This window comes from Sarcophilus harrisii, chromosome 1 (genome assembly GCF_902635505.1).
Source record: "Sarcophilus harrisii chromosome 1, mSarHar1.11, whole genome shotgun sequence".
Classification (NCBI taxonomy): Eukaryota; Metazoa; Chordata; class Mammalia; order Dasyuromorphia; family Dasyuridae; genus Sarcophilus; species Sarcophilus harrisii.
Window position 1 is genome coordinate 292,081,593 of NC_045426.1, and position 18,887 is coordinate 292,100,479.

The 18,887-nt window shown below is 33.4% G+C and overlaps 1 protein-coding gene across 1 annotated transcript in view; it reads left to right on the forward strand.

Annotated features, from left to right (window-relative positions):
* Nucleotides 1–14,624, forward strand: part of LOC100920529 (transmembrane channel-like protein 1) — a 58,168-nt gene extending 43,544 nt beyond the window's left edge. Inside the window, exons 7-11 of the mRNA XM_031945331.1 lie at nt 678–745; nt 3,604–3,843; nt 9,940–10,065; nt 14,390–14,468; nt 14,568–14,624. Coding sequence (XP_031801191.1) covers nt 678–745; nt 3,604–3,843; nt 9,940–10,065; nt 14,390–14,468; nt 14,568–14,624 — 570 coding nt within the window. The remainder of the gene's footprint in view (nt 1–677; nt 746–3,603; nt 3,844–9,939; nt 10,066–14,389; nt 14,469–14,567) is intronic.
* The last annotated feature ends 4,263 nt before the right edge of the window (nt 14,625–18,887 follow it).

An 18,887-nucleotide genomic window follows, 5' to 3' on the forward strand; every position in this document is an offset into this window, starting at 1 on the left:
TTTCTAAACCTAGTGTTTCCTTACCTTCTTTTTTTAACCATTGAACTTCTCCCCATCTAGTAATCAAATCAAAATCCCAAAGGATTGTTGAGTGCTACCTACCTCCTGACAGAGAATTAATGGACTTAAGATTCAGAATGAGATAAGATCAGTTTGGAAATTTGTTTCCTTAACTTTTTGTTATATAAGGGTTTTTCGTTTCTTTTTTCTTTTCCCAAAAAATAAACACTAGTAGAAAAAAGTATTAGATAAAATGTCAACAAAAATGCCATTTCTTCTTAGACGTCCTCCCTAATTCCCCTTATTTACTATCCTTTACATTTAGATTTCACATAGCACTTGGTTTAGTAATTTTCTAATGAGTTTATCTTATAATGTATATTATAACTCTATTGGTGTCTTTGTACCTCCCCATTAGAATGTAAGTTCTCTACAGGCAGGAAATGTGTCTTATCAAACCTTTGTATTCTTCTCCCCTTTTGGCAGAATGCTCTGCACAAGAAGTTAATAAATTACTGTTGTGCTAGACCATATTCTATTCTATTAGTATTATTTTGTTAGTATTGAGTGTAATTGGCAATTAATTGTCTTACCCATGCCTTCATGACAGTATTCACTCATTTTGTTTGAAGTCATTGTGAGCCTAACTTTATGAAAATGCTTGTATCTCTTCTTAGCCCTCTTATACGGAATTTGATATCAGCGGCAATGTTCTAGCACTGATCTTCAATCAAGGCATGATCTGGTAGGCAAACTGTATATGATGGTTTAGAATTAGAAAGAAAATATGAAAGAGTATATGTCCTCATGAAATAGCATGACCTCCTATCAAAGGACACTATACTTTGAGAAACAATTTGACATTTCTCTACACTGAGTAAAAAATATCTATTATTGATTCATCCTCGATACTCAAAGGCCACATAGCATCTGTTTTGCATAGCCATCTTTTTTCAGATGTTTCTCAGAGGATGGATGATGAACCTATCCATGGATTTTCTCTGTAGAACTTTTTGGAAGTATTTTTCAGCATTTATGAAACCAGAAACCATAGGAGGAATTTTGCCTGATCTCAATACTGCCACACATATCAAATATGAAAGTTGTTAAAAATGTAATATTTCATAATCTGACTTTATTACAAGTAATTTTTTGTCTTGGTCTTTGATTTCTTAAGTAAAGAGAACTCTTTTGGAAACCTGTTTTTCCAAAATAGATTGACAAATCTTCTGTAGCAGTCTTTGTTGCTTCAAGCAAGGTGAAATGAGTTGCCCACGGTGAAGAGATGAAGTGACTTTCTCATCATCATACAAATATACATAACCAACATGTATTAGAAGCAAGACTTGAATCCACTTCAAAGACCAACTTGCTATTCATCATATCACACTGCTTCTCATGTAATTGTTACAAGTATTTAAGCAATAATGCTTTTCATAATAATAGCACTTACTATGCTCCAGGTACTGTGCTAAGCAATTTACAATTATTATCTCACTTAATCCTCATAACAACCTTGGAAGGGAGCTGCTATTGTCCTCCCCATTTTACATATAAGGATATTGAGGCAATCAAAAGTTAAATGATTTAATCAGGGTCACATAGCTAGTAAGTACCTGAATTAAATGAAGGGCTTAAACTGGAAGATATTCAATTTCTCTCTTGATTCTTACACTTGATGAGTCATTTTCAGTTACATTATAGGGCATGCATTTTTTGTCAGAGGTCCAGTGAAATGCTGCATGTTTAATTTTAAATCAGTTTTACATGGAGACATCCACATCAAAATAGATTCAAATAGTTAATTCACACATCATGTTGAATACACTTTGTCAAATATAAACAGAGATCATAGATGGGAGAGCTGGCTCAGAAACCATTTTGATCCAACCTCTTAATTTTATAGTCAAAGAAACTGAAGTCCAAAAATTGAAATTACTTGGCCAAGGTTATATATCATTAATAAATATGAGAGCAAAGATTTGAACTCAGGAACTTTGACCTAAAGCCTATATTCTCTTCATTAATTCTTTTCATAAACCTTTAGCAATGCGACATTGAATTTGTATAGTGGACATGATTTTTTTAAATAATAGAAAATTTTAAATTTAAAAATGTAATCAAATGAAGTATTTCATTTGATAATCTAGAATAGTCATTTTTAGCTAACAGTACAAATGGTTGACTCATTTTATACTATTATATACATGTTCAACAAAATTTTCATAAAACATTTTATGGAATGTACTGCTAATAAATTTTGGTAGAAATGTACTGGTAAACAATTTTGGAAGAACCTTTATCCATTTATCCATTGTTCAAATACTTAAATCATTTATGATCTGAATAATTGAATCACTTATGTACTAGCAGATTGGTTTCTTCTGTTGAATTTTAAAATCATTTTGCTACAGTAATTCTAGGAGGAAAAGAATATGATCACAAGGATACTGTTCTCTTATCTCTGTTTTCAAAATCCCCTTTTACCAACAGATAATATAAACTTAATAAAAGGATGAGAGTGAAGTTTCTTTTGATTTTCTCCATTTATATTTTAAAGAAAAATGAATTTTGGGGGGAAACTTTCGATTTCTAAATTGTTAGAAGTAGCAGTTCATTCAAGTTAAAGTGATATCCAAAAAAGTGGCTTGCAAATTACACATCATGACTGCTTCCTTAATAGGAGGAAAAAGCCAAGAATCTACTTGGGATTATTTAAGGAGTACCCAACTGTCAAAGGAGAGAGAGTAAGCATTTGGGATATTTCAATTCTCTACTGGATTTTTACTATCTATGATGATAGACTGATACTTACTGCTAATCAAATAATTAAAAAAGAAAAAAAAAACACTGCCCAGTCATATAATTTTTTTAAGTCCAGCTCTTACAGAAGGTCCAAATCAATCCACAAGGTCAATTTAGTGTCATTTGTACATCCATATGCTGCATGTCTACATGTTACCTTCTAAGACAACAGATTGACCCAGACTAGAAATCAATTTTTGTTGTCTGGAAAGCTGTCAAAGTAGCTGTCTGTCGATTAGTATTATGTACTATCTCTGTACTAATTAATACAAATTTCTTTCCAATGACACTATAGCCAGGCCTCCTTCCTAAAGTCATGCACTAATCCCCCAATTCTCTTACAAAAGTACCTGACATTTTTTGGATAGAATGTGAGGATTCTTCTATAGAAAGATGGGCAGTGAACATGACCAGTGTTTTAAAAAACAGCTGCAATGCCTTTTAGAGAATGGGTGCATTTATGTCCTAGAGGGAAAAAAAATCCTAATGATTATTTGGAATGTTGGTTAATTATTTTGATTATAAAATCCTTTCCTGACATTATATACAAAAATATTTGGGAGGAAATATTTACTAAGACCATAGAATAATATGTACTATATTTGGGTGGAGCCATTACAATATGTAGAGAAAAGATAGACAAGGCCAGTTGTTAAATTCATTTAAAATGTTTGAAAATGGGCATCCAGCTTTCATCTTTCTCAACAAAAAGATGATATAAAATGGGTTCTTGTGGCTTTAATGTGGGAATCAGACTCCAAAATTGAGCCATGTCATTTTTTCTTTGATTGTTTCCAGGATGGGATCATTTTATGCTCCTTGCCTACCAGCTATCAACATACTTCGCCTGCATACGTCCATGTACTTTCAATGCTGGGCTGTGATGTGTTGTAATGTTCCTGAGGCGAGGGTTTTCAAAGCCTCTAAGTCTAATAATTTTTACTTAGCTATGCTTTTGCTCATCCTCTTCTTGTCTACAATGCCAGTGCTATATATGATTGTCTCCTTCCCACCATCTTTTGACTGTGGCCCATTCAGGTACCTTACTTTTGAAACTCTTTATTCTTACTTATTGTAAAATGAGATTACTGTATATTTACAAGTTGCAATGCTACTCCCCTCCCCTCATCATAGAGGCAAAATTGTTTAGAAGGGTTTATGATCAATAAAATTCAGGGGCAGTGAGCTTTAATGCCAAATCTACCTGTGGCCTCACTAAGGAAGACATACCTAACACATTCTTTAAATGCTAGGATATTAATCTCTCCCTGAGAGAAATATGAATGGTAGGGAAGAGGCATTTCTAATTCAAGGGGTAACTGAGGCAATTACTGTCATTATAAATTTGGGTAATCATTTTGGGACACATATTACCCAAATTCTCATGCCATCAGGCAGATTTTTCAGGATCAGCATATTAGGAGTTCCTTCCCTGTATCCCAGAAGTACAGAAAGTGCAGGTTATCCCAGAAGTTAACTAATAAAAATCTCATTATCTTTTAGAATAGTACAGCTTTAGTTGTGAGAGATAATAAACAAAAAGTAGGGCCATGCATTTGTGAACAGAAGTAGAAAGCATAAAAGTGACATAGAGAAAGAGTAAGAATGAAATGGAGACAGATAGACAAAAAGACAGAGAAAAACAGACAGACACAAAGACAAAGACAGAGACAGAGACGGGAAGAGAGAAAGAGAAAAGAAGGAAGAAGAAGAAGAAGAAGAAGAAGAAGAAGAAGAAGAAGAAGGAGGAGGAGGAGGAGGAGGAGGAGGAGGAGGAGGAGGAGGAGGAAGAGGAGGAGGAAGAAGAGGAGGAGGGAAGGAGGAGAGAGGGAAAGAGGGAGGGAATTACTAGGATAGGAGAGAGAGAAAGAAGGCATTAGGAACTGGAAGTGGTGCTTCAGTACAGTCTTGAAGGAAAATAGACATTTTCATTTTATGAGGTCGAGGTGAGGAATGCATTCAGACATGGAGTCAGTTATTGCAAAGTCATTTGGATAGAAGACTTGTGCAGTTGTTGGAGAATGTTACTGAACTCATATTTAGGACTTTATATTTATCTATATTAAATTCATATTATTAGATTTGGCTTATCATTCTAGCCTGTTGGAACCTTTATGAATCCTGAGAGAAGGCAGGAAGAATGATACTGATTTTCCTACATTCTTCTCAGTTGTCAATAGTAAACTTCTGATGTCAGTCTCAGAAGAAAGCATAAATAAGAATTCCTGCTCAATTTGTGATTGTTTATTGTATTGTCCTCTCTATAACAGTTTCAGTAACTGCTTCAATGATTGAGTAAATTCTTATTTTGGGGCAGGGTCAATTAATTCCCCAAAACTCTGATAAGAATGAGGGATACTGCAAAGCAAAGACTCTGAGTAATGAGAAAGTTAGACATTGATTAGCATACATTTGATGGATTGTTCCTTGTTAGTGAATTGGGGCCATCAAATAAATTCTGTCCTACAAAAATGATTGTAGGAGTGTTTGCATCATCTCTTTCCATGGTGTCATAATGATTCATATCTGCAAATGGAAACTAATGACTTTAATAAATGCAAAATATTTTTTAAAATGTAAAATACCCTCATGAATAACCCATTAGTTGGGTCTCTGTGGACTTGTCATCGCCAAGTAAGTGGGCTGTCATATAATATAGAGTGACATCTGGAGGTTAAAATTGAAATTGTAGCCTTAGACCCAGTATTAATAAATTGTGGAATTGTGTAACCCTTTCAGTCAAATAGCTTTTTAAAATAACTTCTCCAGTTCTCTTAAGAGAGATGGGACTAACCCAAGGAACTTTTTCTGCATGATCGCATTGCCCAGGAATGAAAAAATCACAGGTTTTAAGAGTCAGAGGCACTGAGTTCAAGAGTTCATTCTGTCAGTTACCAGCTGATACCATTTGATAATTCACTTCATTTCCTTCAGCCTTAGTTTCCTAATTTACTTCAGAGTATTATTAAAAGGATAAAATGAGATCATTTTTTCTTAACAATTATATAATGGTCAGATAGTTGTACTATAAAATCTCAATTTATTTTAGCAATTGAAAGGTGCCCCTTATATATGCTAGAAAAGAAACTTAGCTATCAACTTGCTAATGCAGTATACATGTTACAATCATGATTTTGTCTTGGGACTTCTATTCTGTCTCTAATTACTCACTTCCCGAGTTCTTAAGCTCCTATGGATTTACAGAAGATCTCTATGCACAACTCCTAAGCCTAATTATACATACTTAGTTTCTCTCCTGAATTTCCTTCCTCAATCTCTTCCCCCTCCCTTTTTTCTCCCTCCTTTTTTCCCTCCATCCCTTCCTTACTTTTCTTCTTATTATTATTATTCTGCTACTTCTGCTGCTTCTTTCTCTCTTTCTGTCTCTGTCTCTCTCACTTGCTCTTTCTTTCCAGTTTGAGTGTCTTGCGAGTAGTAGTCTCATCTGCTTGCTGGGATCCTTTGTTAGGTAGTCTATTTTTTTTCTTTCAAGTTGATCACTTTGTGTAAGCTAATGTTTTTCTACATTATTATTAATTTCTTGGTTTTGTGGTTTAGCTCACAAATTGAAAAAAGTTAATTTTTTCCCCCAAGAAATATATGGGGAATGGAAAATAGTTTTCAAGGATTAACTATCATTTTCCATTTCTGGAAAGCATTGTCTATGGTTTGGTAATGTTTAAGAAAGGAATAATGCCCAGGAGGAAGTTGATGATTAGAATTCACCTAAATAGAATGGACTGCTTCAAGATATAGTGGGTTGTTTATTACCAGAAATCTTCAAAAAAATGCTGGATGTCTATCAGAAATTTTTGAAAAGTAAAATCATTCTAGAATGGATTGAATTACACGGTTTTTAAGGTATTTTCTAATTCTATTCTTTTATTCTTCTGTGATATTGGTAAATTTTCCCAACCTACTTTGTGATAGGCTTGCTTCCTGCTAATTAGAACTACCTGTGAGTGAACATAAGTTTAAGGAAGTGAGAGATTTCAATAGAACTGATAAGATGATGGCTTGTCAGTAGAAATGAAAACTTTCCCTTCATTACCCTCTTGCCAGATAGAGTGGCACTATAGATTGGTTACTTTTTGAAAAGTTGGTAAAGTGAACAGACCTCCTAGTTTGGTCTCTAAAGGCCTGATTTGGGGAAAACCTGACCAGAGAAAACCTGATCCAAAAAATTATCCTGGCATACTGTTAAAAGATCTAAATGAAACTACAATCAAATAATGAGCACCCTAACTTTCTTGGTAAACTCTAAGCTAAGTTAAATTGATGTATGAGGACATAGTTGTTTATAGATGCTTTGGTGATTGTCCATATTGGGAGCTTTAAACTTTTTCTTGTGTCAAAGAAACGAAGAAACTAGAAATCTAGGAAAATCTGCATCTCCTAGCAATTCTCCACCATTCTTTAATACAATATAAAGGGGTAAAATTTTGGGTAGCTAATAATAATGAATTACCATTTATATAGTGCTTTAAGATTTGCAAAACACTTTAAAAGTATCATCTCATCTGATCATCACCTAGGAAAATAAGTATTATTATCAATTTCTATTTTATAAATGAGGTTGTCATAAATATATGACTTGCCAGAGATCACACTGCTAATAAGTGTCTGAATCTACATTTAAACTCAAATCTTCTTGATTCCACGCTTTGTATTTCATTCCTAAACCCAGGTGGGCAGAGATTATATGATGTTACCCTCATCCTACTCACATATCATACCCTCAGTTTGTGAGAATAATCTAATTATTCTATTTTTATATATAAGAAAATAAATCTGAGAGGGGTTAAGTGGCTAGATGCTGACAGCTACCAAGTGTCTCAGGCAGGATTCAAACCTAAACTTTTTTAACTCCAATTCATTATACTATGCACTATGCCACCTTGCTAGCTCTAAATAAACAAAGGGATAACTTCTGTCATCTTTTTCTGGCTTTTGTCCTAATAAAATAGATAAGGCCTCTTTTAATACATTGAATGATTAGAAATAACAGTGTTATGGTAGCAAGCCATTTTTGAGTAAGTAAGAGAAATCCTAAGGTGACTAGATTTCTTCCATTTTACCCCATCAGTCATGTTGTGTTTTTTTCTCAGATCAGTGGAAAACACTATTTCCTGGAGGGAAATCTAACTTGTAAATTTGTTCTGCAAAATTTGGCTCCAAACAGAATTTCCTGATCTATCTAAAGGCATTACAATTGACAGAGCAATTCTATACCTTTGAAGTATGCAGACTTTATGGCTAAGAATGGTTTTTAGAGTTTGTTTTTGTTTGTTTCTTTTAAAACACCAGATAAAGAGACCATTCTGTACTTTCATGTTATAAATTCATCAACATTGTTGTATTTATTTCACATATGAACTAACTAAGGCTCAGAAATATAAAGTGATTTACCAAGGACACATAACTAGTTAAGTATCAAAGTCAAACTTTGAACCCAAGATTCCATAACTCCAAATAGAGTCCTCCAGATTATGCCCTTCTCACAAAAATGTTACATTAATATCAACAAAACTGTCCAAGAACAGGGAAAGGAAACATGGTACCACATAATCTATGATCCTTTTAATCTAATCATATTTACTTCTCACTGAAATGAAGTGCCAGATTGCCAACATTTATTTGAGAAACAAAATATAACAACATCCCTCTCTCCTCTCTACTCTTCTGCTCCTCTTTTCCTTTCCTCTCCCATTTCCCTCTTTTCCCCTTCCTCTTCTTCTTCTCCTTTCCCTCTTCCTTTCTCTTTTCTTTTATTCTCTTTATTCACACACACACACACACACACACACCTTCATTCTCTCAATACCCTCCTTTCTGTGCTATAATCATGTTCATGGCTTCCCTATACTGCATAACAAAAACAAAACACCACCACAATTAAAAGTATCACCTTTTCCTTGAACCTCCCCCCATCAAGCTATTAGTGTATACATAACTCTTTTTCTCTTCTCTGCTAACCTTCTAAAAAGTTATTTTTTTCACTCACTGTTTCCATTTCTTCAACATCAAATCAACATCAAGTCACTTCCCAACCACCCTTAGTTTTCTTCTTTTGCATTACTTTCAATTACCTCATACTCATCAAACTATGAGAGTGAGAAAAGCAAGTTTTTTAAAAGGGAAATAATTTCAGTTGTTTACTTACAGCTTTATTGAATTCTCACACTTTTCATAAAGGGTTATTATTCTGTATATTTTAAGAAAACCACTTTTTGGACTACAGGGTGTTGGGAAGTGACTTGATGCTGAAGAGATGGAAATAGTGAATGAAAAGTCACTGTTTTTAGAAGTGTAGCAGGAAAGAAAAAAAGAGATAGATATATACTAATAGCTTGATGGGGGAGTGCAAAGAAAAGGTTATATCTTTAATTGTGGTGGTGTTTTGTTTTTGTAATGCAATATAGAGGAGACATTAACATGATTATAGGCACAGAAAGGAGATCAACTGAGAGACAGAAGGGGTGTGTGTGTGTGTGTGTGTGTGTGTGTGTGTGTGTGTATCTGCTGTGAGTATGAGAGAAAGAGAATATAAGAAAAAAGAAGAGGAGAGGGAAAGGAAGTGAAGAGGAGGAAGGGGGAAAGAGAGGGAAAAGGGAAAGGAAAGGGAAAGAGGAGCAGAAGATGAGAGAGAGGGGGAGGTTGATATGTTTTGTTTCTCAGATAAAGGTTGGCAATCTGGCACTTCATTTCAATGAGAAGTAAACATGATTAGGTTAAAAGGATCATAGATTAGGTGGTACCGTGTTTCCTTTCCCTGTTCTTGGGTAGTTTTGTTGGTATTAGTGCAATGTTTTTGTAAAAAGGGCATATTCTGGAGGACTCATTTGCTGTTGTGGACACTGAATTCTATTTGCAGTTGCAGAGACTTGGGTCCAAATTTTGATTTGAATGCTTAAATATCTGTGTGTCCTTGGTAAATCACTTTACATCTCTGAGTCCTAGTTAGTTCATACATGAAATAAATACAACAATGACTAGTGAATATATTTCATAAGGCTGTTGCTAGACTAAGATGACATGATACTTATAAAGGGGACTTTGCAAATTGTAAAGCCCTTCATAAAAGTTGCCAATTATTCTCTATGTTCTAAACTCTTCTTTCTTCTTATTTTTCAGTGGCAAAAACAGAATGTTTGAAGTTATTGGTGAAACTCTGGAGCATGATTTCCCCAGCTGGTTGGCAAAAATCTTACGGCAGCTCTCTAACCCTGGACTCGTCATTGCTATCATTTTGATCATGGTGTACATAGCACTTCTTCTGCTAAAAGAAAAAAGCCTTTATAACCCTCTTCTTTTCTCTCATTTTTTTTTTCATTTTTCTACTTTCTCTCTAACTCTCAGATTCCCAAGGGGCTCACTGAAACCAAACCAATTTCAGGATTGATTATTTTGTGGCGAGGATTAAAATTCAGGAGCCTTAATTTTGATACAACTGGATATGATTCAGGCTTCCACATCTTTTTTCACCATTTCAGGACTAAATAATTTGTTACCAACTGTCCAAAATAATAATTAAAACATCCAACAGAAGGGAAGGATATAATGATAAATATAATCAGGGGATTGAATTTCACCCCTCATCCCCACTCCTTAAACCCAAAAGCAGATGGTATTGAATAAACAAACATGTTTATCCTGAATATTAGTACTCTCCTTGGGTATCCTCTAGGCCATTTTTCATTGCTGAGGATCTTAGAGGTCATAAACATTTAAAGCACTTACATTCAGCAGGCCATACATAAATGTTTGTTTATGACAATAAAATCACAGGACTGGAAGAATCCTTGGAAATATCATGTACTGCTTCCCCATGTTTGCAAAAAAGATAACACTTAATTTCCTTCTCCCTTCTCCATTTCTCGAGATAGTCACATTTAAAAATAAAAATAAACTATGGATTTGCTAGTACAGTAGAGTGACAGATTTAAAACTAGGGACATGAAGGGGATAAAAGAGAGAAGGACTTCACAAGTCACCTATTCTGGCTGTTCACTGATCAACACTCATTTTTATAACATATCCACCAAACTTTCATCCTGCCTTTGCTTGATAATATCTAATTGGGAGGGGATACTACCAGAAAGCCATCTTGATATAGTAAATAGAGTTTTAGAGTCAGGAAGACTCAGTTTTAGAGACTCCCTTTGACACTTTAATTGTCTCAAACAGGCAAATTATTCAACTTCCTTGAACCTCAGCTGAACCTCAGTTCTCTCATATAAAAAAATCAGGGAGTTGGACAAGGCCTCTATTCTCTATTGAGAATGTAATAACACAGAACTCTATGACCTCATATAAGTCATTCATTTTCTAAGGAAAAAATTCTTAGAAAGTAACATCAAGAGGATTTACTATGAACACATATGGAATCTCTATGCTGAGATAGCATGGAATAATCTGTCATGGGAAAGTTAGTAATACAAGTTACTGAAAGCTGCGGATTGTACTAGATGAACTAAATGTACTTTAACAGTTAAAATTCTAGGATTTAGTAGATTGGTGTTTACAGAGTTTGCTATGAACTATTCCCCTAGACTTTTAATATTTATATTCTTTAGGTAACCAATCTGATGCTAGTTTTGGTAAAGTTTAAGGATGATGTTCTCTGACTGTCTTTTGGAGTCATATGGGTGGAATAATGAATAGTGAGGACATATTCATTCAATATTCAGTAAAATATTCAGAAAATATTCAATATTCAGTAAATAATGAATTTAGGGACAGGAAGACATAAATCCTAATCTTTGCTCAAACACTTACTAGATCTGTGAACCCAAGCAAATCATAACTTCTCAGCTTCAGTTTCCTCACTTCACAGTATTATAGTGAGGATAAAGTGAAGTAATGTGTAAAGCATTTTGCAAATCATGAAGTAATAAGTAAATGCTAGTTATTATTCATTTTGGTTAGATTAACAATGAGGGTTATTGCCTTTTGGAGATTTTAAGTTGCCAATCAGTTGAACTGGATGTCCTTGTAGGTATCTCAAATTCAACATGTTCAAACAAATTCAAAAACTCATTGTCTTTTCCCCCTGACGTCACTCTTCTGAACTTCCCTATTTCTATTAGATTATATCCTCAACCTAGGTTCACAATTTTAGTGTAGTTCTTGAATCTTTAATGTCATTCACTGCATCTTATTTTTCCTACTTCCACATCACTTAAATTTATCCTCTTATTTCCATCCCTGCAACTACTGACCTAAATCAGGCCTTTATCTTATATCTTTTATAGATTTCTAATTGATCTCTCTATCTCAGATTTCTCCCCCTTCCAATCCATTCTCTAAATTGGAGGTATCAAACATGGAGCAACACTATAAAGTGCCCCAACTATACTAAAATGCAATTGGGAAATATTTAACAAAATTATCAAAAATACAATAAGATATAGATAATATTAATATGTGGTTTCCTAAGTGAATATGTTATTAATAGGAATCCTTATATATGGTTTAGCGCCCCCCCTTTATATTTAAGTTTGATACAACTGCCAAAATGATTTTCCTAACATGCAGCTCTAAGTCACTCTTCTATGCAATTCCATTGACTCCTCATTATCTCTATTTTAGAATCCTTTGTTCCATTCTTATTACATAATACTCCTCCTCCATTTTAGCAATATTGACTTTCTTGTTGTTCTTCAGACATTACTCTCTTTCTCCCATTTTTGCACCTCTGCTATGATAGTTACCTAAATACCTAAAATATATCCCCTTCCTATCTACTTCTTGGAATCCTTTTATTGTTCCTCTTTTCCCCTCTACCTTCTCTTGGCTCAGCTAAAGATCTGCTTTTTACATTCAACCTTTTTTTATTCCTACCAAGTCTTCTACTCCAAATAATTATACATTTTTTTGTGTATATAGTACATATGTATGTCTGTTGTTCCCCCCTTCCTTAATATGTAATAGTAGACTTCTTGAATGCAGGAATTATTTCACTTCTGTCTTGGTAGTCCCTGTGGCTAACACATATATATTAGGCATTCAATGAATATCATTGATTATTTGACTAACTTTTGTTCCCCAAAAGTCACTTGTTGAATCTTATTTGTTTATTTTGTTGGTTAACAGAAAAAGGTAATGAGATGAATTCTAGAATAATTCAATGATTTGCACAAGAACATCCTACTAGTTAGTAGGAGACAAGACTGTTTTTTGATTACGCAGGAGAGCACAACTTAGTGATTAAAGTGATAATGGAAGGTGATTTCCAAGTCCACCATTCTTCCCTATATACTACATTGAACTTGCATTACAGGAGAAACCTAGAGAGTTTTTAATAGTTTGTCTTACTGAATAGACTATAATTAAAGCATCCATCTTAAAGCAATGATTGATAGACTGTGTGAATAATTTCAAATTCCCACATTACTTGGATTAATACCAAGTTTAGACTGAGCCAAATCGTCTGAGTTACTGCCTTACTAGGGCCAAATGGCACATAAAAATTTTAATCTAGGATGTTTGTGAGTAGAGGAACTGTATTCCATCTCCAGTTATTAGCAGCAGAGAATAATGTTGTATGCATATTATCTATCTGTGAATCTATATATGAGAAGATATGAACATTTTTCTTTTTGTAGATTCGCTTGACTGTTATGTGGGGTACTGACCAATTCTGGGTATCTGAAAAGGTCTTTAGAACCTAAGTTTGCTTTTTTTAAAAAAAATTAAGTACTTATTTTCAAAAACAAATATGAGTAAATTATGTGAAACATCTGTGTTAATGAAAAATTATCAGTAATGAATTGTGTAAGTAAAAGACATTAATTAAAAGTGGTTTTTTTTAAGTTGGCAAGTACCAACACCTGTAGCATTTTCATCCTTTCTTTGAAATGTTACATAAATGAATTATCAAAAATTAGTGATTTTTAATATTTATAACAAATGAGAGAATGAAATAGAAATTCCAGAATCCAAAATAACACAAAAATAGCATTTATATAGTACTTCAAGATTTGCAAAGCGCTTTATAAATATTATCTAATTTTATCTTCACAACAATCTGGGAAATGGGTGCTATTTTATAAATGAAGAAACTGAAGTAAATGGGTTAACTTACTCAACTACAGTAAGTGTGTGAGTCAGAGTTTGAATATAGATTGCCCTCAGTTAAAATCCAATGTTCAGGGGCAGCTAGATGTGCAGTGGATAGAGTACCAGCCCTAAAGTCAGGAGGACCTGAGTTCAAATCTAGTCTCAGACACTTAACACTACTTAGCTGTGTGACCTTAGGCAAGTTACTTAATCCCAATTTGCCTCAGCAAATTTGAGAAAAGGAAATCCAATGTTCTATCGATACACTGCCTCTTTTATATATCTTTAAGAAAAGATATAATTGGCTAAGGAAATGGGGAGATGTCATGAAGTCCCAACATGGGAATGGGTATTAGAAGACTAATTCTAGTTGAACTCTGCCATAATTTCTGTGAGCTTAGACAAGAAATTCAACATTTCTTGGACCTAAGTATCCTCTTTGTTGTAAAACTTTATGACTCAAATAATAGCTTTAAAAATTGATAGAAGAAACATAAATTATCTCATTTTCCTTTCCCTTTAGCTTGACTATCTATTACCTCAATGCTGCCAGTAAGGTGCAGAAACTTGGAAACTTAGAGTTAAAGAAGAAGATGAAGATGGTAAGATATCATTCATTGAATGAAAATAGTGTCTCATTACTTTCAAATCATAGAAAATACTAAGATACTGAAATTTTGCTTCTCATTTTCTTTACATAGCAAGCGGAGGAAAACAAAATGAGAAACAAAAAAATGGCAGCTGCGAGAGCAGGTTAGAAATAACTTTGTGACAATATATTTTGTAAGATTTTTCTTCTTCTTTGCAAGAGTCATTTGGTAGAATATATGGAACAAAGTGATGGTAGTGGCAGTAATGGCATTAGTGTCCAGGAAGATATGCTTATATAGCAATGCTGGGAATGCTAATAATCGCAAGACAAGAAAAAAATTAAAAGAATACAAATAGGCAAAGAAGAAAAAAAAACATGTCAATTTACTAATGAAATGATGGTTGATTTAGAAAATCTTAAAGAATAAGCAAAGAAATCCCACCCCAAAAAACGGTAATTTATACCAATAGCAAAATTCAAGCAAAAATGATAAGGAAATCTTATTCAAAATAACTAAAAATGTAAAAAAATTCTGAAAGTCAATCTACAAAACTACTCATATAAATTTATATGATAGGTGAATGTTCAGAGGAAACGAACAAACAATTCCCAAAAGGAGAAATGCAAACTAGTATCAACTTTATGAAACATTGCTCTAAAATGCTGAAAAAAGTAAAAAGCAATACAAAATTAAAAGAAACATGAGGTTTTACAGGACACTCACAATTTGACAAAGATGACAAAAAAAATGGTAATGTTGAAGGGCTTGCAGAAAGACAAGCACACTGTTAGTAATGCTATGAATTCTCCCAACCATTCTGGAAAGCAATTTAGAATTATGGCAAGTAATTAAAGTGTCCATATTCTTTGACCTAGTTATCATACTGATATGTAACAGCTCCAGTCCTATTATCTTCTGCCATATTCCACCTCTCACATTCTCCTGTCCTTCTTATTCTGAAGTTTATCTTTTACCAAGAGCTATAACTGGGTGCAAAGACCAAGATTCTATCCATTTTAGGTGGCAGGGAGGTATTTAAAAGTTACTATTAGAATCTATAGAAGTTTAACACCTAGTTGGCAAGAATATTTAGTAAAAATAGGAGGCCACAAACTGGCACAAGCTGCTTCTCTCATGTACTCTACTCAAAGGCAACTCTTCTATAATGCCCAGGGTGCAATATTTTGGTGTTTATGCCCAAAGTAGCCAGTGTCTCCAGGCTTCTATGCTTCATGCTATCCCCTAACCAGATTTGTATTGGAAAGTAGATTTGAGAGTGCTTTTGTTTGGTTATGCCCTCCTCCTTCAAACACCTTCCCCAATTAGTGCAGAGTATGCAGAAAAAATGTAGTACAATAAACTAAATGAAGACAATAATTTTAAAAATATATTTATTAATCTTCTGTCTTTCATCATCTATATTTCCAAATATATCCCTTTCTTCTCTCTGTCCCAGAGAGCCATATTTTAAAACAAAAATGGGGGGAAATGGTTTACTAAAATTTATCAATATATTAACTATATTTTATTATAAAAAAATTTTCTGGCATAGTCTAGACACTTACAAAACAAAATTGGGCAAAGCCATTTTAATCTCACAATGATTAGTTTTGATTGTTTAGTTGCTTTTGTCTTTGCAAATAACAAAGTTCAAATGATCATGTTTATTATTTTCCTGTTTGTTTAATTTTTCTTTGCATCAATTCATATAATTCTATTTCTATTATATTATTTCTTATAGCATATTAACCTATATCATTGTTATTTTTAATCCACTCCTCAATCAATATGCATTTAGGGAGTTGAATTAGTCAGCTTCTGAGGTCACTTCCAGGTGAAGAACTGTGGTTCTTTGATCTTACTTTTGTTTCGAATATTTTGCAACTAGGAAAAAAGTTCTGATATAACTATTTTGGTACAAAAAGTTTTTTTTTTAATCCTTGACATCCTGTGGATAAATGTTTACAAAAGGATTTTTCCAAACAAATGGAAATTTAAGTCATTGTCTTCTCATAATTTCAAATTGTTTAGCATAATTGTTGAACCAATTCCCATAGTTCCACTCTCATGGTGTACCTGTGTTTAAGAAGTGTTGGGACTCAAATGAGAAAATGGACATAAAACATTTTACACATCTTAAAGTGTTATATAAATGACAGTTATTTTCATCAGTATCTTTAGCTTACAATCACCAGGAATCCAATTTAGTGATATGGTTTTATATTTTGAGTCTCCTATGAAACAATATGTATAGTGCAATAGAGGGGTATGCTAGTAAATGTTATAACTGGAAGGGAAAATATTATACACACCTACACTTTTAAGTTTTATTTGCATTATGAAAACTTTCTTAAGTCTGTACAATCAACAAAACAATAAACCAGACCTAGTTTGCAGAGATTTCTGATTTCTGAAGTATAAATAAATGCTCATACAGAAATGGAACAATGGATTCTACCACTCAGGTTAAAACTGGGTCTAGCACATTCCATTTGTGTGTTTCTACAACTCTTCAACACTTACTATTTCCATCTTTGTCACCTTGCTGGATAAGAGGAGAAACCTCAGTCATATTGATCAAATATTTCTTTCATTACTAGTAATCTGGAGTAATCTTTTACGCAAACTTTAATAGTCAATCCTTATTTGATACTTACAATGACTTTGGTTCCATAGGTGTAATTATTATCACCACTTTATAGATAAGGGAAAATGAAACTGAGGGGTTAAGACCTTCCTAAGATCACAAGGTCTAAAGTAGGATTCATAGTAAAGAATAGAGGCCTCTAAGCCCAGGGTTTTCTGGTCACTATTCCATATTGCTCTCAGATCCTTTCTATTCCTAAATCATGTGATCTTTTGGAATTTCATTTATCACCAAAGAAATCAATACTGCATTTTAAAATGCTAGAATTATTAGAAAAGAGTAAATGTTTAAAATAAAGTTGGTTTGCCTAGCCTCTCTACAGAGTTGCTATGAGATATGAAAATGCTCTGACTAAAAAATTGTTATGTAAATGTAGTATTACAGTATGTCAAATGTTGTTAAAATATAGATTTCAAGTAACCTTGCTTAGAAACATTTATTTATTACATAGAAAATTTAATTTTTATTTTCTTTTTTTCATGAGTTTATTTTAGCAGCTGCAGCAGGTGGCCAGTAACCTTAACAGACAGCTCTGGAACTCAGGAATACATCCTAACTTGGAAAGGAAGAATAATAAATTGGATGTCCAAAGATCCTCCATGTTGTTATTTCAAATCTTATTCCTTGTTTCTATTGTTCTTTAAGGTCAAACACATTTCTAATTATTTTTCAGATATAAAGACCTCCATTGATTCTGTACTAATGATTAATTACACAGACCTAATTTCTTCTCTTTAAGACTTTCTTGATCAGTTCTTTAGGAACATGAGAGCCTGAGAAGGGGTGAACAAAAAAGTCTCAACACATTGACTCAATGATTAGCCTAAGAGTTGCATTAAACATGGAGCCATATAGAATGGCCTTCTTTTATATTCTTTCCAAAATAAGTTTGCTCTCAGAAATTTTTACAGTTGCAATCTGAGTAGAGATATGTCACCTTTTTTCTTCTTGGGATAAGTGTTACATATAATAACTAAAGTTTGTAGCTGATTTATTCACTAGATGACCAGTTCAAATGAAAAAAAAAAATCTCTATTGTCAAGCTTCTGACTTTTGATTTCAAAATAGGAGGAGTCAGTCTAGTAACACTTTTTAAGTGAAAAAGAGATTGGTCAATAATATTGCACAGATGAATGTCTAAATGTCTTTCATGTAGTGAACCATAGAGCTTAGAAAAGCAGCTCTTTTTTAAGAAAAAAAAAAGCTCATTCATGTTACCCAAGATATAATTGATACTACAGGTGATTCATTTGACTCCTAATAGAAAATAATGAAAATATCCCCCAAGTTAATATATTTTTCAACATATAGGTATAAAAATATTTTGTAATGAATAAGAAAACATCCTTTGGAGGCACAATGATTAGGTTATGGGTGTATTTCATCATTTTATATAATATACACACACACACACACATATATATATATATATATATATATATATATATATATATATATATATATATATGCTGAGACAAATTGGGGTTAAGTAACTTGCCCAGGGTCCCACAGCTTGGAATTGTTAAGTGTCTGAGGTCAGATTTGAACTCAGGTCCTTCTGACTTCAGGGCTGGTGTTCTATCCACTACACCACCTAACTGCCCTATCATTATAATTTATTTACAAAAGTAATTTACTTTGAATAATTTATTCTTAAGGACCCTTGTCAATAGGTCTTTCCATGCTTCTGTATTTTTATCTTTCTGTACTCTCCAAGATGGAAAATCTGCTTCAGCCAAACCGACTTGCTGACTACTCCTTATAAATAATTTATACATCAC